The sequence below is a fragment of the Borostomias antarcticus genome (assembly GCF_949987555.1).
Source record: "Borostomias antarcticus genome assembly, chromosome: 30".
NCBI classification, from domain to species: Eukaryota; Metazoa; Chordata; class Actinopteri; order Stomiiformes; family Stomiidae; genus Borostomias; species Borostomias antarcticus.
The window spans coordinates 3,540,089-3,562,022 of NC_140263.1; the positions used below are offsets into that span (position 1 = coordinate 3,540,089).

Sequence of the window (21,934 nt, forward strand, 5' to 3'; positions counted from 1 at the left end):
ATACTGTAAACAACAACATCCAAGTCATGTTTGTACTGTCAGATGTAACCATTTTATTTTCAAAATCACAACAAAACAAGAATCACAACAAAATCCTAAAATACATGGTTGTGCTAAAAAGTTTGTAGAAAAAAAAAAACATTTAAAAATTGCGCATGAAGAGTGAAGCAGCAGGTCTCCAGGCTTGTTGTTGCAGAGGTGGTTTGAGGACCGAGCTGGTGTAGGTGGCCTGGGTGACCTGAGTTCGAAGGTCGTGACCTTGGGTCGTCAGGCGGCAGCCTGCTTGTGGCAGGAGGAGTTGACCTGCTCGTGTGTGTTGGTGCGCGGGTCGAAGCGCAGCTCGAACTTACAGGTCAGACGCTGGAACACACACAAGGATTAGACAGAGAGACAGACAGAGAGACAGACAGACAGACAGACAGACAGATAGACAGACAGAGAGACAGACAGACAGACAGGCAGACAGACAGACAGGCAGACAGACAGACAGACAGACAGACAGGCAGACAGACAGACAGACAGACAGACAGACAGACAGACAGACAGACAGACAGACAGATAGATAGATAGATAGATAGATAGATACAGACAGACAGACAGACAGACAGACCGATAGACAGACAGACAGACAGACAGATAGATAGATAGATAGATAGATAGATAGATAGATAGATAGATAGATAGATAGATAGATAGAAGACTGAATATCATGCTGTAGTTTTAAAGTGCCCATTTCTAGCAGTAACTGTCTATAGACCACCCACGAAATGCCCTACCAGTCTAGCGCATTATTCAGAACTCCCATCTATGATCCACATAAACTATGATCACATTATTATCACTGGCGATTTTAATCTGCATGTAGACAATGAAGGTGACTCAAAGGCCAGGGACTTCATTAACCTGCTGAATTCCATGGACTTTAGTCAACATGTTACTGGACCCACTCACAATCGAGGCCACACCCTTGACCTCGTGATCACAACGTGTCTTATAACAGCTGTATCTTCTATTAGTGACCTTAACCTCTCTGACCGTTTCTGTATTTTCGTTACAGTGTTGCTACCCAAAGCTGAAATTTCAATCAACACTTTGTTAAGAAGCACTATCTTAACTGTGCAGCAGGTGATCATTCATAATGATGAATGTAAATAGTGCACTGGTCTCGGAAGTGGGACCTTCACATGTAAATGATTTAGTGATCATCTTTAATGATAAACTGGGTAAATGGACTGCACTTATACAGCGCTTTTCCACCTTAGCGGCACTCAAAGCGCTTTACAATGGCCTCTCATTCACCCATTCACACACACATTCACACACCAATGGCGGTAGCTGCCATGCAAGGCGCTAACCTGCTCATTGGGAGCGATTTGGGGTTAGGTGTCTTGCTCAAGGACACTTCGACATGTGGACAGTCGGAGCTGGGATTCGAACCGCCGACCCTTCGATCGCTGAACGACCCGCTCTACCAACTGAGCTACAGCCGCCCCTGGGTGCAGCCCTTGACTCTGTAGCACTGATGAAACTGAAGGTTGTGACTAAGCTAATAAGTATAGTAGTGCTCTAAGCAACCCTGAGCCTTTCTGCAGCTGCAGGGAAGAGATGTTCGAGTTTCCACTGTGGAAACCACAGGCGGCAGGCCAGCTCTGGAGAACACACACACACACACACGCACACACACACGCACACGCACACACACACGCATGCACACGCGCACATACACACACAGTGTCACACGCACACACATACACACACACACACACGCACACACACACACACACACACACACACACACACACACACGCACACACACACACACACACACACACAGTGCCAGCCTGCTTATATAAGAGTTTTGGGCTGGTCATCATCAGAGATGGGGTGTGGCCTGCTGTGCGCGCGCACACACACACACACACACACACACACACACACACCACACACACCACAGTGTGTTGGCTAAGGCGTGTCTGCTACATGAGTGCTATGTCCATTCAACATTTATATTTGTTTTTTTGGATACCCTAGTTGCTACCAGTGTAGCAACTATCCCTCCTGGGGTCCACATATACAAGTACAAACATCTACATACTGTACACCATACATACAAACACTTAAAGTCGCACTGAAATGAAAAAATCATTCTGTCCCATTTTGGTTCCCATAATTGGTCATAGTGTTCACCTATTCAATGTCGTATGCCAAAAAAAATACAAAATTCTACTTTTGTTGTAATCTTATATCAAAGTATATAATTTCTTACTTCCTGGAAAACGGTAGGTCACGTGCAATGACGACAACAGGTACCTTAGATTTTAGGCCAATAATCTCACGACATCCACCCGTCAATCAACGCTATCCTTCTATCAAATCTGTCTAAAGTTCTTAAAACCCGTCCACTTGGCAATGTTCCAATCAAATTCCTCTAAACATATGTCCCGCCCTCATAGCTTGTTTGCGTCGGAAATACGTCAAACTACGGAAGTTAGATGATCTCAAACGTCCGTTTCAGTGCGACTTTAAACATGTCAGCCAAAATCGGCCAATATTCAGATGACCTACAGTACTGACCTTCTTGCCCAGGGCGCAGGTCTCCAGGTCGACGTCGGCCGCCGGCTTCTCCGTCTTCAGACACTTGGTCTTCCCCAGCGTGGCTTCGATCCGGTAGTTGATCCGATTGGTCACCTGCTCAGACCAGAGGAGACTATACGGTCAGGGACGCACACACACACACACACACACACGCACACACACACACACACACACACACACACACATGCGGTTTGTGAGCAGAACCTGACCTGTGTCTCAGCGGACGTGACGTTGATCAGTTTGAAGTACTTCCTGGCTTTGGACTTCCTGTTGAAGTCGTCGACGGCGCTCCTCACGGCCGCCTGCACCTCCTCGCTCTCCGCACTCCTCTGGAACCAACCGCCCAGCAATGGCACGTTGTCTACACACACACACACACACACACACACGCACACACGCACACACACACACGCACACACTAGGGTTAGAGACACACCCAACTCCAGCTCCAGCTCCAGAACCACCCATATGGACCATATGAGTCAGAACTTTGAGAACCCTGCAGAACTTTCTAGCGAGGGGAGGCAGCAGCAGCCAAGGACAACATGACAAAAGCTCTCAAACGACTGTTTTGAAGATTCAACATTTCAGACCTCATGGAAAGACGACGATGATGACGAGACAGACTACTCACACCACCATATAGGCTATCCCTATAACACTGGCTATAGGAGGTCAATGTATTGTAACGCAGGCTATAGGAGGTCAATGTATTGTAACGCAGGCTATAGGAGGTCAATGTTTTGTAACGCAGGCTATAGGAGGTCAATGTTTTGTAACGCAGGCTATGGGAGGTCAATGTTTTGTAACGCAGGCTATAGGAGGTCAATGTTTTGTCACGCAGGCTATAGGAGGTCAATGTTTTGTAACGCAGGCTACCATCGGCGGTCAATGCAGCTCGTGCTGCCATGGGCTGTCTATGTAATGAAGGCTTCTCTTAGACTGCCTGGTGTTGTTGACATCAATACCTCTCAATTACTCTTCAAAGAACCTCCAAAGAACCTTCAACCTCCTCATATTTTCTGCCCACAACAAGACTGGAAGCTACAGTCAAAGTCTTTGAAGTCAAAGCTTCAGTCAAGCCTCAAACCGATGGCACTTATTCCTTTAGCCAGCTTTAAACTGAAATTATCAGAATTCTTTACCACCATCTGCTCATGTAGTAATATAACTTTATTGTTCCCACGTGCGCTATGCCTTTTGTATATTTAGTTGTGTTGTTCTCTGTATTTTATATGTACTTGTGTCTTTCAATGTGAATTGCTGCCTTCTTGGCCAGGTCAGTATTGAAAAAGAGATTTTATCTCAATGCTTTTTATCTGGTTAAATAAAGGTTAAATAAATAAAGAAAAGTAGCATAAAACACGTGACAGTGACAGTGTTCCCTGAGGATGACACTGCTGCAGTTTGTAAATACAAAACAACAACAACAAAACAACGATGTGTTCATAAACACACAGATCTCAACACAGACGCTGAACTGTTTTCAGAGCAGTTTCAGTGACCTCCCAGCTGCAGCCATCCACAGTAGATCTGTTTGACTACTGACCTCAGACAGTCACGGCGTCCACTACTGTACCTATGAGACAGTCAGTTACGTACTACTGTCTACTGATGACTACTTTGAATTCAATCGAGATCTTTATTTATTCAGGAAACAAGACGATTAAGAGCAAGCTATCTTTTTCAATGCCGCCCTGGTTACGATAAAAAACACATACAGGAAATAGGAACATGATTTTAGAGAGAAGATGCACTTGGGAGTTCTGGCAAGTAGTAGTACATTGGCTCTTCCTACGTTAAATGCAATTATTGTTAGTCGCTTTGGATAAAAGCGTCTGCTAAATGACTGTAATGTAATGTAATGATTCAACAAAACAACATAAAATCACAAAACAAAGTCATAAGATCCAAGAATAAAAACAAGACTGTAAGAAACTATTGAGTCCTGATGACTTCTGTCTACTGTACTGATGGACTGAATACTGATGACTTATATGAATACATACAGTACTGACAAAGATGGCTTCCACAGGATCTCTGTAAAGACGCCTACAGTGTTTTAATAATATTATTACACAGCTCTCTCACGTACTAGATTCTGATTGGTCCATCACACATTCTGCCGGGTGATTATTTCTCGATAATCGACCGACAACAAGGGCGACTGAGCAATATTGACCACTGCTAGGGCAACACATTATATGTCTATGGGCGACAGTTGAAAGTTGTCTGAAAGTTGCAGAACATTATAAACAGTTAATAATGGTTTTGTCTATTGTATATGAAGCCATTCTGATCAAGCCAATCTCTGAAGACGCCCATAGCCCAAGCACGCGGAAACATTTCGCTAGTGAAATAATAATAATAATACTAATAATAATAGGCCTATTAGTATTAACGTTGTTGGTAAGCAGCCGTGTAATAAACGGGATATATACAGATAAGCTTCACCTCAGGTTCTGAATGCTGGGGGGCCGGCCATACGGTATCCCTTACTTCATGTATTATATTTGCTATATATTATAATATATTTATATTATATAATATTATATGAGCCCATGCTGCTTCAGTATTGTACATACGGGCAGAAATGGGCTCTTCTACAGACTAGTCAGGGTCAAGATCAGGGTTAGGGTCAGGGTCAAGGTTAGGGTCAGGGTATGCTCAGTACTTACGGGCAGTGATGAGCTCTTCCTCCACAGGCTGGTCCGCCAGCGCCAAGCGGGCAGCGGCGATGAGAGAGACCAGCAAAAAGAGCAGCGGAGCCATGGTGATACCAGCGACCTGGGTCAGTACCGAGAAACGCCAAACCAGGACCACACCACAACCGCACCTGATCCTCCCGAGCTTCGCACAGAGAGACGCGGAGAAGTGAGACGTAGTGAGAGAGAGAGACCGAGAGAGAGAGAGAGACCGACTTAGAGAGAGAGAGGGGAGGAGAGAGAGAGGCTGCCACGGTCGTTGGGAGAGCGGTGTCAGAGAGGGAGAGAGAGTGTCCTGTATTTAAGCGGTGGAATGTTGAACCAGCCCGTTGGGTCCACACCCTTCCTGGCAATGAGCACCCAGGGCTTAGGGCTTACACACAGCTCACCGGCTTTGTGTGTGTGGGGGCGTGACGGGGCGAGTGCGTGGGTGTGTGTTGTGTGTGTGTGTGTGTGTGTAGGCGTAACTGGGCGAGTGCGTGGGTGTGTATTTTCTGTGTGTGTGTGTGTGTGTGTGTGTGTGTAGGCGTAACTGGGTGAGTTTGTGTGTGTGTGTGTGTGTGTGTGTGTGTGTGTACGTAGGTGTAACTGGGCGAGTTTGTGTGTGTGTGTGTGTGTGTGTGTGTGTGTGTGTGTGTGGGCGTGACTGGGTGAGTGTGTGTGTGTCTCTGTGTGTGTGTGTGTGTGTGTGTGTGTGTGTGTACTGGTCCTTTCTCTGCTGACCTGTCCTGTGAGTCAAAGTCATCCACTGACAGACTGAGTCAGGCTGCAGAGTTGACTGTAATGTGTGCTATCTGTACTAGAGTGTACTATCTGTATAGTGTACTACCTTTACAGAGTACTGACTGTATAGTGCACTGCCTAAATAGAATACTAAATGCAGAAGCCTGACAAAAAAACACATTTCAAGTTATGAATATGGAAAGACATTGAGAGTGGGAGAAGGATTGAGAGATTTGGAAAAAGTACATCACAGCGTTGTTTTGGCTTCTAACCTCCCTGATCTTGGTTTGATAAATTCTTTCTGGAGGAAACATTGTTATTATTATGTTTTTCTACTGAAAGAGAAATTTTGGTCTAACCCAGCAGAAATTAAAATTAAAATAATTTTAAAAACGACAAGTTTTTAACATTGTTATTATTATGTTTTTCGACTGAAAGAGAAATATTGGACTAACCCAGCAGAAATTAAAATTAAAATAATTTTTGAAAACGACAAGTTTGTGTAGGGTCAGGTTAGAACAGGGCCTCTGCGTTGTGGTATTTTAGTATTGTCTGTAGCCTGGGTCCCTGGCTGGTCTCATCACCTGACCGTTACCACGTGCTGGACTCAGCATCTTTGGCTGAATGTGGATGTGGTAGTGATGCATGTTGGGACAGCAGTAACGGAGAATGTATGGAGTTCCCAGCAGAATGACTCACCGAGAGAGAGAGAGTGTGTTTGTGTGTGTGTGCGTGTGATATTAGACTTATGGATGTGGTAGTGATGTGTGTGTGCGTGCGTGTGATCTAGATGCGGCCTCAGGCAGTGAATGGTTCAGTGTTCAGAAGAGAAGCCTGAAATCCACACGATCAATCAGACAGACCGCACACTTCACCAGAGCTGTGATTAATGTTTCCCCGTACCGACACAAGACCTAGTTTACTAACACAATCCGTCGTCTCAGATTTACAACACGTGTTGATGCATTTCTATGATGTTTACCATTAGACCATGTGTGTGGTGAAGTCATGGCTATGTGTGGTTGGAGGGCGGGGACCAGGGCGGGTTGTTATGGTGACCGGTTCAGGTTGCTATGGTGATCAGGCCAGGTTGTTATGGTGACCAGGGCGGGTTGTTATGGCGACAAGTCGTTACGACTGGGACGAAGCCATAGGAAGAACGAGCAGCGGCTACAGCTGTTGTACAAACCTGTCACTGACCGTGTGTGTCAGAATGTTACTGCTGTAGTACAAACATGTCTCTATGTGTGTTCTAGAGTATTCTACTGCTGTCATACAAACCGGTCTCTAACCATGTGTACCAGAATGTTCTACTGCTGTAGTGCAAACGTGACTGTGTGTACCAGAATGTTCTACTGCTGTAGGAGGCCTACAGACTTGTTTGACGCCTTCACAGAGCAGTCTGAGCATCTTAAAGTCGCACTGAAATGAAAAAAGCATTCTGTCCCATTTTGGTTCACATAATTGGTCATAGTGTTCACCTATTCAACGATGTATGCCAAAAAAATTACAAAATTCTACTTTTGTTGTAATCTTATATCAAAGTATAGAATTTCTTACTTCCTGGAAAACGGTAGGTCACTTGCAATGACGACAACAGGTACCTTCGATTTTAGGCCAATAATCTCACGACATCCACCTGTCAATCAACGCTATCCTTCTATCGAATCTGTCTAAAGTTCTTAAAACCCGCCCACTTGTCAATGTTCCAATCAAATTCCTCTAAACGCATGTCCCACCCTCATAGCTTGTTTGCGTCGGAAATACGTCAAACTAGGAAGTTAGATGATCTCAAACGTCCGTTTCAGTGCGAATTTAAGGGCGGGGTGCAGCTTTCCAGACCTGGACTGGGGGGGCGGGGCTTGAGCTGACCCTTGAGCTGACCCTGCAGACTGACATGACAGCCACACCCTGGTGGGCAGATTTGCGATGGCCTGTCCCTCCCCTCCTCCATGACTCCCCCCCCCCCCCCCCCCGCTGAGCTGAGCTGGAGGAGCAGGCAGCAGCAGATTGATCTGATACACGTCTATGTTTACACACAGGGATCATGATGGTTACCCTATACCACCTGGATATATGTGGCTGGGCGAGTGCGTGGGTTTGTGTTTTCTGTGTGTGTGTGTGTGTGTGTGTGTGTGTGTGTGTGTGTGTGTGTGTGTGTGTGTGTGTGTGTGTGTGTGTGTAGGCGTAACTGGGCGAGTTTGTGTGTGTGTGTGTACAGGGATCATGATGGTTACTCTATACCACCTGGATATATGTACAGTATATATGTGTACTCCTAGACATATCTATTTATACAGACTAGATGTATATATGTACACATTTTTATTCTATTCTACTCTGTACACATGCTGTACATTTGGATGAAGATAATCCTGATTCTTCCCCGTTTTTATGCTTACGACTTTGTATCTATAGTTTCCAACCTTGTTGTAATTGTTTCCTGTGCTGAAATGCCACATTTCCCCCCAGGGCGATCATTACAGCCTATCTATCTATACGGAAAGGTCAAAACTATTCTTGCTCATCAAATGCATCATGGGAATTGGAGTCCTTACTGGTGGCAGGCTACCGCCAGGGGGAGGCTCTGTTTGGGGCATAAAGGGTCTTTCCGGTTGTTTCTCTCCGTCTGTTGTGTCTCTTCCCTGTCCCTCTTGCATCATCCCTGAGAGCAGAGTGTCATGCTGTATGTGCGCGCAATAAACCCCAGCTGAGGAGAACGGCTAACTCCTTCTGTTACTAACATCACAATATTTACATTCTTTAAAATAAACCGTCTCCATAGATCATACCGCCTCGGCTCCACTAGGTGGCAGCATATAAACATCCAAACTCAATCCAAACATGAGAGTTATTCTCTTAGCAATACAAATATCTTACTTAATACATAATTTAATATACATAAAACATAAAAAACATACATAATTTATTCGAATAAATACATTTAAAAAAAATAGAGTTAGATATAGCCTACATTTAAAAATAACCCTGGTCTTCTTACAGTAGACACGCCTGTACATGTACAGATATTCGCATATAGAGCAATATTATTATAATGGAAATATTGCACACATTCCTCACTTTGATTCAATAAAAAACGTGGATGATTTTAATGAGATGCAGAATATTCCCTGAAGTGTAGCTAGACTGACAGCTTCTTTAACCAATGGAATGAGGCCTTCAGCCCCAGGGGGCGGGGTTACTGCTGTTGATAATATTCCCTGAAGTGTAGTTAGACTGACAGCTTCTTCAACCAATAGAATGAGTCCCTCAGCCCCAGGGGCGGGGTTACTGCTGTTGACGTCTGACAGCTGACAGCCGACAGCCTTCAACAACACACTATGGGGTGAGTAACAGATGCTCATTTACCTCCATGTACGACAAAATGCATTAATAATATAATCTCCAATTGTGGAGATTAAACTCAACTACACCTTTCCTTGTTCACCGTTGAATAGAAACGCTAGAAACAGCCTAAACATTGCTATCAGAGCTGAGCTAACGTGGCTAGCCTAGTGCTAGCTACACTAACGTGACGTTAGCACGCAGCCTAGCTATGCTAGCTAATGCTAGCTAATGCTAGCTAATGCTAGCTAATGCTAATGCTAGCTAATGCTAGCTAATGCTAGCTAATGCTAGCTACATGCTAATGCTAGCTAATGCTAGCTAATGCTAGCTACATGACTAGCTAATGCTAGCTACATGCTAATGCTAGCTAATGCTAAGCTAATGCTAGCTACATGACTAGCATTTGACATTGATAGCTAGCTAGCTCACTCGCCTACACAAAGCAGCTACCAACGACGAACATTATGATAGATAGATATCGAGATCCTATCAAATGAACCAAGTACATACAGTCAAATGTTCAGCTCCCGTTAATTACATCTGATATGTTATGTTAGCTAGCTGCTATTAGCTAGCTAGCTATTCTGTCATCTTTCTAGTCTGGTAACGTTACCAAGCTAATGCTAATGCTAATGCTACCTCCACACTAGCTACTACTGTAGTTGTAGGTCTATGGCAGTGACTGCTGCAAAAGAGAGGTTCCCTATATGCTCTCTCCCCAGGTGGCACACAAAGAGTTCAGACTAGTTGGTTATTAGGATGGCTTACATCCCACTACTGTATACAGGAGAGAGAGAGAGAGGATGGGGAGGGTGAGAGAGAGAGAGAGGATGGGGAGGATGAGAGGGAGAGAGAGAGAGGATGGGGAGGGTGAGAGGGAGAGAGAGAGAGAGAGAGAGAGGATGGTGAGGGTGAGAGGGAGAGAGAGAGAGAGAGAGAGGATGGGGAGGGTGAGAGGGAGAGAGAGAGAGAGAGAGAGAGGATGGGGAGGGTGAGAGGGAGAGAGAGGATGGTGAGGGAGAGAGAGAGAGAGAGAGAGAGAGAGAGGATGGTGAGGGTGAGAGGGAGAGAGAGAGAGGATGGGGAGGGTGAGAGGGAGAGAGAGAGAGAGAGAGAGAGGATGGGGAGGGTGAGAGGGTGAGAGAGATAGAGAGAGGATGGGGAGGATGAGAGGGAGAGAGAGGATGGGGAGGATGAGAGGGAGAGAGAGAGAGGATGGGGAGGGTGAGAGGGAGAGAGAGAGAGAGAGAGAGAGAGAGAGGATGGTGAGGGTGAGAGGGAGAGAGAGAGAGAGAGGATGGGGAGGGTGAGAGGGAGAGAGAGAGGATGGGGAGGATGAGAGGGTGAGAGAGAGAGGATGGGGAGGATGAGAGGGAGAGAGAGGATGGGGAGGGTGAGAGGGAGAGAGAGAGAGAGAGAGGATGGGGAGGGTGAGAGGGAGAGAGAGAGAGGATGGGGAGGGTGAGAGGGAGAGAGAGGATGGTGAGGGTGAGAGGGAGAGAGAGAGAGAGAGAGAGAGAGAGAGAGGATGGGGAGGGTGAGGGAGAGAGAGAGAGGATGGGGAGGATGAGAGGGAGAGAGAGAGAGGATGGGGAGGGTGAGAGGGAGAGAGAGAGAGGATGGGGAGGGTGAGAGGGTGAGAGAGAGAGGATGGGGAGGGTGAGAGGGAGAGAGAGAGAGGATGGGGAGGGTGAGAGGGAGAGAGAGAGAGGATGGGGAGGATGAGAGGGAGAGAGAGAGAGAGAGAGGATGGGGAGGGTGAGAGAGAGAGAGAGGATGGGGAGGGTGAGAGGGTGAGAGAGAGACCTACGTCCAGCTGCCATGCTCCACACCAGTGTGCTGGTCCAGTGTGGGGTAATGCTAGCTAGCTAGGTAGTCAATGTAATCAATGTAATCAATGTAATCAATGTAATCAATGTAATCAATCACCAAGCCATGGCAGGGTAAGGCCTCTCAGGTGTGTGTGTGTGTGTGTGTGTGTGTGTGTGTGTGTGTGTGAGAGCTGCAGAGCATCGTTCACCCCGTGTCCTCCTGTCTCCTGCCCCCCCCCCCAGAAGCCCCGCCCCCTCCTCCTGCTGACGGCCTGTGGGAGAAGAGCTCCCCCATGCGAGGGTTCTACTCCAAGCTAGACTCCTCCCCCCCGGCGGCGGGGGCGATGGGAGGGGGTGCGTCGGCGCCGCTGAGCCTGGCCATGGAGACAGAAAAGGCCCGGGCCCTCCTCCAGACGTTTAGCTCCGCCTCCCTGCTGGCGTCCGCCGGGCTGGGTCTGTTCTGCGTGGCGGCGGACCATGCGCTCGCCGGCGCTCAGCAGCACCTGTGGCTGCGCGCGCTTGGGGACAACGCCGTACACGGCCTGGTGGGTCTGTGGTCCTGGGCCATCGTCATCGGCCTGCGGAAGAGGAGTGACCTCTACGAGGTGCTGCTGGCCGGACTGCTGGCCTCCGCCATCGACCTGGACCACTTCTACATGGCGGGCTCGCTGTCGCTCAAGGTGAGGACGTCTCTCTCTCCTGTCCTCTCTCTCTCTCTACCTCTTTTTCCTCTCGGCCTCTCTCTTCTATTGACCTCTCTCCTGCTTCTCTCTCTGCCTCTCTCCCTCTCCTGTCCTCTCTCTCTCTCTACCTCTCTCTCCTATTGACCTCTCTCTCTCTCCTGCTTCTCTCTCTGCCTCTCTCCCTCTCCTGTCCTCTCTCTCTCTCTACCTCTCTCTCCTATTGACCTCTCTCTCTCTCCTGCTTCTCTCTCTGCCTCTCTCCCTCTCCTGTCCTCTCTCTCTCTCTCTACCTCTTTCTCCTCTCGGCCTCTCTCTCCTGTTGACCTCTCTCCTGCTTCTCTCTCTCCCTCTCTCCTGTCCTCTCTCTCTCTCTCTCCTATTGACCTCTCTCTCTTTCCTGCTTCTCTCTCTGCCTCTCCTGTCCTCTCTCTCTCTCCTCTTGACCTCTCTCTCTCCTGCTTCTCTCTCTGCCTCTCTCCCTCTCCTGTCCTCTCGTTCCCTCTCCTCTCATATCTCCCTCCAGAGAGAGACTATATTGATCCCCAGGGGGACATTGTTGAAAGACAGTCCGGTACCATCCAGACCCGTATCTTATATGACCCCTATCTTTATACTGTATAGAAATGGTACTTATGATGCGTTCGTTTATAACTGGGAGGTGCAAATTGCGACTTGCTACTAGGAATGATTAAATAAAACACGGCATGAACTCGCACTTCCTCGTCGCAAATTCGGATATGTTTCTCAGACCCCAGTTGCTCGAATGCACTAGATATAACTAGGTAACTGATATAATGGTATATATATATAACTAGGTAACTGATATAATGGTATATAGATATAACTAGGTGACTGTGATATAATGGTATATAGATATAACTAGGTAACTGTGATATAATGGTATATAGATATAACTAGGTGACTGTGATATAATGGTATATAGATATAACTAGGTAACTGTGATATAATGGTATATAGATATAACTAGGTAACTGTGATATAATGGTATATAGATATTACTAGGTAACTGTGATATAATGGTATATAGATAAAACTAGGTAACTGTGATATAATGGTATATAGATATAACTAGGTAACTGTGATATAATGGTATATAGCTCGAATGCACACAGGTCGGAGGTAGGTATTTTGCCACTTGCGACTTGCCACCTCCGACCACAAACGAATGCACCGTTATTGTGTAATTTGTGAATTTGTAACAGTACATTTGTAACAGTAAATTTGTAACCTGTCATTTGTAAGTTGTAAATTGAGTGTTGGGGTTCATCTGTATCGAGCATAATCTTGGAGCCGGCAACATTTCCCTGTAACTGTACACGTACATTACACGTGATTAACATACTCCTGGATCTTGCTCGATCGCCTTGTTGAGAGGGGTCAGGGAAGAATTTTTACAGCTCACTTATCTGGCCCCCGGGTGATTACTGTTTTTTTGCTTCCCTCTGGAATATGTAGAGAGTGGGTCGTATGCCCACCTCCCTTGTTCTCTGTAAAGCGCATTGTGTTGCCTCTGGGTATGAAATGCGCTATACAAATAAAGCATTGATTGATTGATTGATTGATTGATTGATTAATTAAAGAGATCTTGAATGTTGAATCTTGCCCCCCCCCCACCCCAGGCGGCGGTGAGCCTGCCCCAGCGCCCCCCCCTGCACTGCTCCAGCCTGATCCCGGTGCTCTGCCTTACCCTGCGCCTGCTCATGTGGCTGGGCCGTCTGAAGGACTCGTGGTGCTCGCTGCCCTGGATGCTGCTGATCTCCATGGCGTCGCACCACGCCCGGGACGCCACGCGCCACGGCCTCTGGGTCTACCCGTTCGGACACACGCCGCCCATCTCCTACTGGCTGTACGTCAGCACCACGGCCACGCTGCCCCACCTCTGCTCCGTCCTCATGTACCTGACCGGCACGCGCGACGTGATCTCCACCAAGCACGGGGTCGCCATCGACGTCTGACCCCGCCCCCACCGTCCCCCGTCTCCACCAAGCACGGGGTCGCCATCGACGTCTGACCCCCCCCGGCTCCACCACACTACACTGTCCCACAATGCCTCACTCCATTGTCCCACAATGCCTCACTCCTCTCCATGCTGAGCCTCAGACTGTCTCTCTCTCTCTCTCCTCTCAACCTTCTCTCTCACTCTCTCTCTCCTCTCAACCTTCTCTCTCTCTCTCCCTTTCTCTCCCTCTCTCCTCTCTCACTCTCTCTCTCTCTCCCTCTCTCTCTAAACCTTCTCTCTCTCTCACTCTCTCTCTCTGACTCTCCTTTCTCTGACTCTCACTCTCCTCTGTCTCTCTAAACCCAGGATGTGAACTAGCTTCTTGCTAGTCGACATGTCAGAGGCATTTACCGACTAGTCATTTTTTGTCCGTGTTTGTTAAAGATTCTGATTGGCACGGTATCGTTTGCTCAGACTCCCCTGTCTCTCCCACTCTCCTGTCTCTCCTCTCTCCCCTCTCTGATTCTCCTGCTCCACTCAGCTCTCTCCTTCTCTTTCCTCCCTCTCTCTCTCTCTCTCTCTCTCTCTCTATTAGCCATGTCTATGTTTTACACATATACATGGCTGATCTCTCTCTCTCTCTCTCACACATCTCCATGCTCAGAGGATGTCTCCTGTCAGTCAGTCAGTCAGTAGTATGGTCAGTACTGTGGTCAGTGAAGTGGTTGTAGTGTGGTCTAGTGGTGTAGGGTGGCGGTCGACTGAAACTGTTGGAGACGTTTCTCTGAGTGAAACGTGTGTGAGTGTGTGTGTGTGTGTGTGTGTGTGTGTGCGTGTGTGTGTGTGTGTGTGTGTGTGTGTGTGTGTGTGTGTGTGTGTGTGTGTGTGTGTGTGTGTTTTAGAGTGGGGCCAGTACTCCATGATTCCATGTTATGTAGATAGAACATTCCAAGGCTTCCCATAGGTGGAAACTCCTGTTGCTAGGTGATAGAGTAGTTAATGTAGTTCACATTAGACACGTTATTTCTTCTCATGAGTGGTTAGCGAGTTAAAACAGGACACTGCAGTAAAATCATCAACATCATCTCTACACATACAACATATCTACACAAACAACCGTCAACATCATCTATACACATACAACATATCAACACAACCGTCAACATCATCTATACACATACACGTACAACAGCCACACGCCACACGCGTTAGAACATCCGTCTTTCCATAAGATCTGACACTTGAGTCTTAAAAAATATTTAACCCAAAAAAAAACAGTTGTAGAACTTTCGATGTTCAAAATTGGCAATCACAAAACAAGCTAATTTTGTTCTAGAACCGCTTAAAACTGTCTTGGCTGTTGTATGTGAATGCAGGTCCAGATGTGTTTTACATGTATATGATCCCAGCTCCATGTGTTTGACATACAACCTTTATTTTATTGGCTCGGTTTGTAGTATGTTCACCATGTATGAAGATGAGGAAGTTAGGGTCACCAGCAGTCTGACCACTAGGGGGCATCGCTGAGTCACAGCCACTCATCCCAACCATGTCCATCTGTCTGTAGACTGGCGAGGTTGTGTCCGGAGCTCACAGCCACACAGTCTGGAGAGGTTGTATACGGGGTCACTCAGTCTCGTGATATACTGCTGCTGCTGTTTATAATGTGTCTTTATTAATGCAATATGTTTGAACGTTTTGCACATTTTAATTTATGCATTCAGTTTTAATTCATGCATTCAGTTTATATTGTTTATTGATTTTGTATTTTCCATGTTAACTGGTTTACTTTCATATTTATATCTTCTGTAGTGAAGAGTCTGTGGAAGGAAGTAGTGCCGTTTTTCAAGAATAAATCTGAATCTATGCCTGGACCTGTGTTTCTGGTGTGTTGGAGTCAAAGCACTGGGGGACATCTGGATGTGTGTGTGTGTATGTGTGTGTCACATGCCTCCTCACCAGTCTTGTTATGTACTGAAACTCACACACACGCACACACACACAGATGGATCACAGTACAGTACATACCACGTCAGGAAATGTTTCCCTGGTCAGACAGAAGGACAGGGGGTCAGGGGTCAGACTGCTGCTAAGCTGTTATTGTTAATGCCGGATGGCATGCCGTGGCCGGATGGCATTATGTTTCCGGGATGTCCGTACATCCTTGCTACTCTTGTTAAGGCTATATCTCAAGAAAGGATTGATGGAATTTCTTCAAATTTGGCCAGAATGTCCACTTGGACTCGAGGATGAACTGATTTGAATTTGGTGGTCAAAGGTCAAGGTCACCGTGACGTCACAAACGGCGTTTTTGGCCTGGTGGACGTGATATATCAGGAACAGCTTGAGGGAATTTCTTCAAATTTGGCCAGAATGCCCAGTTGGACTCAAGGATGAACCGATTCGATTTTGGTGGTCAAAGTTCAAGGTCACTGATCTCACAAAAGGTGTTTTTGGCCTGGTGAAGGTGATATCTCAGGAGGGTTTGAGGGTGCGCGCATGGAATATTCCATGGATATATCGTTTTTTTGTTTGTTTTTTTTACTTTTTCATGCACCGTATGATGTCTAGTGCTTCAGCTTAGATCCACCAATCAGAGATAGACTTGATGTGTCTGTCACCAATCAGTGTCCTGCGCTTCTAGAGATATTCAAACGCTCTGCACAGTGGGGCAATATGAGACTCACCGGGTCATATTTTTTGTCGGTCTATACTACATAGCTGAAGCCAAAATCATATTGAATAGTCTATATCTGATCAATAATATGTTGATTTTCATTTACATGACATTCCTAATCCCCTAATTGTAAATATGGGAATAGTTTTTTTTATTTTAAGATGTCTGGAGTGTTGGTTATTTTTTCCAGATTGCAAAGACTTGCACCAGAAAAGGGACCACAGTGTGACATTTTAAAAACTAACACGGATATAAACACAGAGAAGTCAATCATTTATTTCCTTTGCTAAAAGTGAGTGGAAACAATTGAGAGACTGAAAAAAAAAAAACTTCATCGCAGCACCAATCCAACGTCTTTAGGGTGATCCTTCCTAACGAGGCGGTGAACGTTTCGCTGTTTTGGTTATTCACTCGTTTGTTTGGAGGACATAATGATTCTCCGCTCCATAACAAACTGGAACGGAGTATCAAAAAACACTGACCGCCCCATTAGGAAGGACTGAAATAAGTCATTGACCTTGCTTTGTTTATATCCTCGTTAGTGTTGAAAATTCTTGATTGAGATTATTGAGAAATGATTTCCGCTAAGGCGGGTCCTTCACCCTACTGGAGATGTAGGCAATGGTTCTGATTGGTAGCGTTCGTTTAAGCCACTGTTCTAGTGAAGATCTTCAATGGAGATGTCTCCATACTTCAGAGATCTCCAAAGTTTGGCATCGTGAGACTAGGGGCAGAAGACCAACAATAACAGCTTAGCAGCCGTGTCAAGTCAAACACACAAGTACATACCAGTCCACCAAAACAAGGGTGTGATAAAATAGTATTTATTCCACAGAAGTACAAACATACAAAGTAAGAAAAACAGCTTATATTGTCATACATGTAAAGCAAAATAGACTATGTACATCTGTCTTGGACGTGTAGAGATATAAACCATAATGACACAGACACTTTTTACTGCTACAGAGGAAACAGCTGGCCAAGAAAGCAAGATCACTATGGTGACACGGTGACCCTCACTATACAGCCGTCTCCTGCTAGAGTTTGGTGACGAAAGAAATAAAATCGGACGACAGAACGGACATTTCAAAACCTTTGTAACATGTCCACGTTAAAAAGATATCTGTAAAGATTTGAAAGCTCGTTTGCAATACATGCTAGCCAACAACACAGTCCTTCTCTCAAACGTTTCTCAGAAACAGGAAATGCCAAAGAGTTAAGGAGTGAGGTGACGGTGGTACTGGAGGTTGTGATGCAGAGTCTGTTCTATAACAGCAGCTCTGGTTAGGGCCAGGGTCTGCTTCCCATGCTCCCAGAGGACAGAGACCTCGTTAGGGCCAGGGACCTCGTTAGGGGCCAGGGACAGTATGCTGTCTGCTGCCCACAGGGCTGGAGAACAGTGGACACCCGGAGAATGTTTGGACAGACTCGACTGTTTCACTTTAACTGTCTTTCTCATGATGGAAACCTGAGGTGACTCCTCTAAAAAGTCTGTTTGTCCAACGGTTTCATCTCTCTTTCTCTCTCTCTCTCTCTCTCTCTCTCTCTCTCTCTCTCTCTCTCATCACATCACGGTCTGGCTCTGAAACCAGGACAAATCGAATCTAACTCTTCCCAATGCACTACATTACCCAGAAGCCCTCATTATGACAGTCACATAACTGTGGAAGCCATGAACTACACTAACACCATTCATTTACCCATAAGGCCACAGCTAAACAGGAAGTAATGCCCGTGTCATACGGGTTCTGAGTTCCTCCCCAGAACAAGCAAACAGTGTTGCTTCTCAAGCTTCACAGATCTATAAATCCGGTCAGTCAGACGCCATGTTTGAGCGTCGGTCAGCAACGCCGCAGCTGCAGATACTGCGGTCAGCTTAGACTGAAATTATTTCGGAGCTTGTGCTTCATGTGGGACGCTGACCGGACCACAGGAAAATCTGGACGGGGCAGAGAGACTCGCTACGGACGCCAGCTGGGGACGAGGAGAGACTCGAACCGAAGTCAGTCTTGAGGGGCGGTCCTGTAGATGTCGCCTTTTGTAACTCAGCACAGCTCGGAACCACACGGGCCGTCGTATAACCACGACGACACGCAGCACTGGAGGTAGTTGATCTGGTGAGGCACGCCGTGCAGGTGGAGCTAGCTAGCTATCGACACAGCTTCACGACTGGGGGACACACACGACACACAACACGGATCGATAAGATAGTCTTCTCTATAAAGAGCTCTAGAAAAATAGCATGAGAAACACGACGTAGGTTTCTCTCTGGTTGGTTAATATACAACAAAGAGGACGACAGCTTCACCGGGGATCATGCATATGTTAGCTGGACACGGGTGGGGGGGGGCGGGGGGGACAGACCATAATAAGATCGGCATGGCTTTGGGCATTTGATCTCCCCGACGACCAGGCTGCCAGCGGTTAGATCAGGGGGGAGGAGGAGGGAGGGAGGCAGTTATGGGGGGGGGGGGTGGGGGGAGGAGGGAGGGAGGCAGCTAGGGGGGGGCGGGGGAGGGAGGGAGGGAGGTAGCTATGGGGGGGGGGGGGTGAGGGAGAGAGGCAGCTGGGGGGGGGAGGAGTTAAGAGGACGGGCGGGGGTGGAGCCTGCTGATGATGTCACCAGACCCACGTCCCCTCCACCTTTGTCGTGTGACGGATAAAAAGCAGCCGAAAAGCAGGAGTCGTCCTCCTCGACCAATAATGCCCCTCGATGCTGCCTTGCCCTCGGGCCAATCGGCAGGCTCGGCTGTCTTCACAGCATTCCAACGGTCGCAACGAACAAAAATGATCGACGGAAACACAGTTATTGAACAGAATTACAACAGAACGGAACAGAGGAGAACCGTGAGAGAACAGAACGACGCCCTAGAAGAGCGGTTCCGCAGTCCGGGGGGGCTGGCAGTGTTCTAGAACAGAATGGCCCATGCCTCCTAGCTCCTCTCTGATTGGCTGGGAGACATCCCAGTCCAAATGCAGCGTTGAGGCTCAGTCTTGTGACGCCCTTCCTCGGAGAGTAGCCGGTCCACCGAGCGGCCGGAATGCCCAGATGGATCGTGGGTAGCGGCCTGTGGAGGCTCCAGGTGCATTGTGGGTTGAGTGATGTGGCTGACGAGCCCTGTGGTAGGGGGTGTGTCCCTCTTCTAGACGCCGTAGGCTCGGGATCACGCCAATTCTGAAGAGGAGAGGGGGAGGAGAGGCTCTTTAACCACCATGTGTAGATCATACCCGAGCGTGGGCAGCGGTGGCAGACCGGCCAGATGGTCTAGAGCAGAGAGAGACAGGACGGTCTGACAGACCGTCACCGCCACGGCGTCTGACCTGCTGCTAACCACCTTCATCTGAGGAACATCTGCCTCCTACAGTAGGACATGGGAGGAGAGAGAGAGAGAGAGAGAGAGAGGGTGGGGAGGGAGAAGGAGAGAGAGAGAGGGGGGGGGGGAGAGAGAGAGAGAGGGGGTGGGGAGGGAGAAGGAGAGAGAGAGAGAGAGAGGATGGGGAGGGAGAAGGAGAGAGAGAGAGAGGGGGGCGGTGGGGGGGGGAGAAGAAGGAGAGAGAGGGGGGGAGGGAGGGAGAAGGAGAGAGACAGAGAGAGAGAGAGGATGGGGAGGGAGAAGGAGAGAGAGAGGGGGGGGGAGGAGAGAGAGAGAGGGGGGGGAGAAGGAGAGAGAGGGGGGGGGGAGAAGGAGAGAGAGAGGGGGGGGGGAGAGGGGGGGTGGGGAGGGAGAAGAAGGAGAGAGAGAGAGGGGGGGGAGAGAGAGAGGGGGGTGGGGAGGGAGAAGAAGGAGAGAGAGAGAGGGGGGAGGGAGAAGAAGGAGAGAGAGAGAGGGGGGTGGGGAGGGAGAAGGAGAGAGAGAGAGAGAGGGGGGAGAAGGAGAGAGAGAGAGAGGGGGGAGGGAGAAGGAGAGAGAGAGAGGGGGGTGGGGAGGGAGAAGAAGATGAGGGTATGATTGACTGACCTTAGATCGGCATGGACTTCAACTTCACCAATGAGGTCAGTTTCTGATTGGTCACATGGTCCCGCCTCCTCTGCCTCACCCTGGAGAACAGAACCGGACACACAGAGTGTGTTACAGTGTGTGTTACAGTGTGTGTTACAATGTTTATTAGGCTACAGGTTGTGCTACAGGAAGTGTTAATGTTTGTTACAGGGTGTCACAGGATGTTACAGAATTTGTTAGAAGGCTTGTTACCGATACAGCAAAGGTCAGCAAACTTTTTGTCATGAGGTGCCAGTTTTAAATGTTCTTGTTAATTACCGTGCGATATCAACATTACCATAAACGTCAACAAGGGTCAATTAAGAGATAGATATCAGCTTTATTTAAAAAGAGCGTGTGCAGCACCATCTTGAAAACAAAAGTCTATCAAACAGAAATAGCTACTTGGCTACTTTACAAGAATGCTGCTCATCCTCATGAAATCATCCACATCGGAGTGGTCAAGCCGTGTGTCGGCCAGTTAGCGTGTTCCCTGGTCCTGCTTTCCTATGAGCGTTATGTGGGGGGGGGGGGTGTTCTCTGCCCTGTCCAGGGCTTCCTGTGGTCCGGTCAGCGTCCCACATGAAGCACAAGCTCCAAAATAATTTCAGTCTAAGCTGACCGCAGTATCTGCAGCTGCGGCGTTGCTGACCAACGCTCAAACATGGCGTCTGACTGACCGGATTTATAGATCTGTGAAGCTTGAGAAGCAACACTGTCTGCTTGTTCTGGGGAGGAACTCAGAACCCATATGACATGGGCATTACTTCCTGTTTAGCTGTGGCCTTATGGGTAAATGAATGGTGTTAGTGTAGTTCATGGCTTCCACAGTTATGTGACTGTCGTAATGAGGGATTCTGGGTAATGTAGTGCATTGCACACAACAGCCACTGGCTGTTCAAGAGGTGATTTGACATGTTTATAGGACACTTGGACATGTTTAAAAAAAATAAGTAAATCCTCTCGAGTTCTTATCGCCAGTCTGCCAATAATTAGGCCGCCGCACGCCAATGGTGGCACCCGTGCCTTACTGTAGCTTTCCTACCCCTGGGATACAGCATGTGTTTCAGGGTGTTACAAGGTATGTTACAGGATTTGTTACAGGTTACAGGGTGTAACAAGGTATGTTACAGGATTTGTTACAGGTTACAGGGTGTTACAAGGTATGTTACAGGATTTGTTACATGTTTCAGGGTGTTACAAGGTATGTTACAGGGTTTGTTACATGTTTCAGGGTGTTACAAGGTATGTTACAGGGTTTGTTACATGTTTCAGGGTGTTACAAGGTATGTTACTGGGTTTGTTACAGGTTACAGGGTGTTACAAGGTGCTCTGGGTGGTTTTTCAGGGTGTTACAGGATGGGTTTCAGGTTGTGTTACAGGGCGTGTTACGAGGTGTTACAGGTTACAGGGTGTTACAAGGTGCGGTACAGGGTGTGATCTGGGGGTGTT

General features: G+C 47.5%; 3 protein-coding genes across 4 annotated transcripts in view; 1 reads left to right on the forward strand and 2 right to left on the reverse strand.

The window, feature by feature from the left end:
- Positions 1-267: 267 nt before the first annotated feature.
- Positions 268-5,367, reverse strand: LOC311327115 (cystatin; the record flags this gene model as incomplete). The annotated part of the gene is made up of 4 exons (XM_084460142.1): positions 268-360; positions 2,575-2,688; positions 2,805-2,956; positions 5,274-5,367. 4 exons carry the CDS (start codon positions 5,365-5,367, stop codon positions 268-270), a joined length of 453 nt encoding a protein of 150 aa, XP_084316268.1.
- Positions 5,368-9,349: 3,982 nt separating this feature from the next.
- tmem267 (transmembrane protein 267) lies at positions 9,350-15,699 on the forward strand. Of its 2 annotated transcripts, XR_014631077.1 has the most exons (4): positions 9,350-9,369; positions 11,426-11,862; positions 13,506-14,650; positions 14,730-15,699. XR_014631077.1 is itself a non-coding variant. In XM_084460058.1 (3 exons), exons 2-3 carry the CDS (start codon positions 11,476-11,478, stop codon positions 13,839-13,841), a joined length of 723 nt encoding a protein of 240 aa, XP_084316184.1. In that variant the 5' UTR covers positions 9,350-9,369; positions 11,426-11,475; the 3' UTR covers positions 13,842-15,699. The 2 variants fall into 2 exon arrangements, 1 of the variants encoding a protein (XP_084316184.1); XM_084460058.1 differs by having other exon boundaries at positions 13,506-15,699.
- A 3,602-nt stretch (positions 15,700-19,301) lies between these two features.
- Positions 19,302-21,934, reverse strand: part of il11ra (interleukin 11 receptor subunit alpha) — a gene marked incomplete at its 5' end in the record, with an annotated part of 8,006 nt that continues 5,373 nt past the window's right edge. The window contains 2 exons of the mRNA XM_084460143.1: positions 19,302-19,677; positions 20,462-20,541. Coding sequence (XP_084316269.1) covers positions 20,463-20,541 — 79 coding nt within the window. The 3' untranslated portion in view covers positions 19,302-19,677; position 20,462. The remainder of the gene's footprint in view (positions 19,678-20,461; positions 20,542-21,934) is intronic.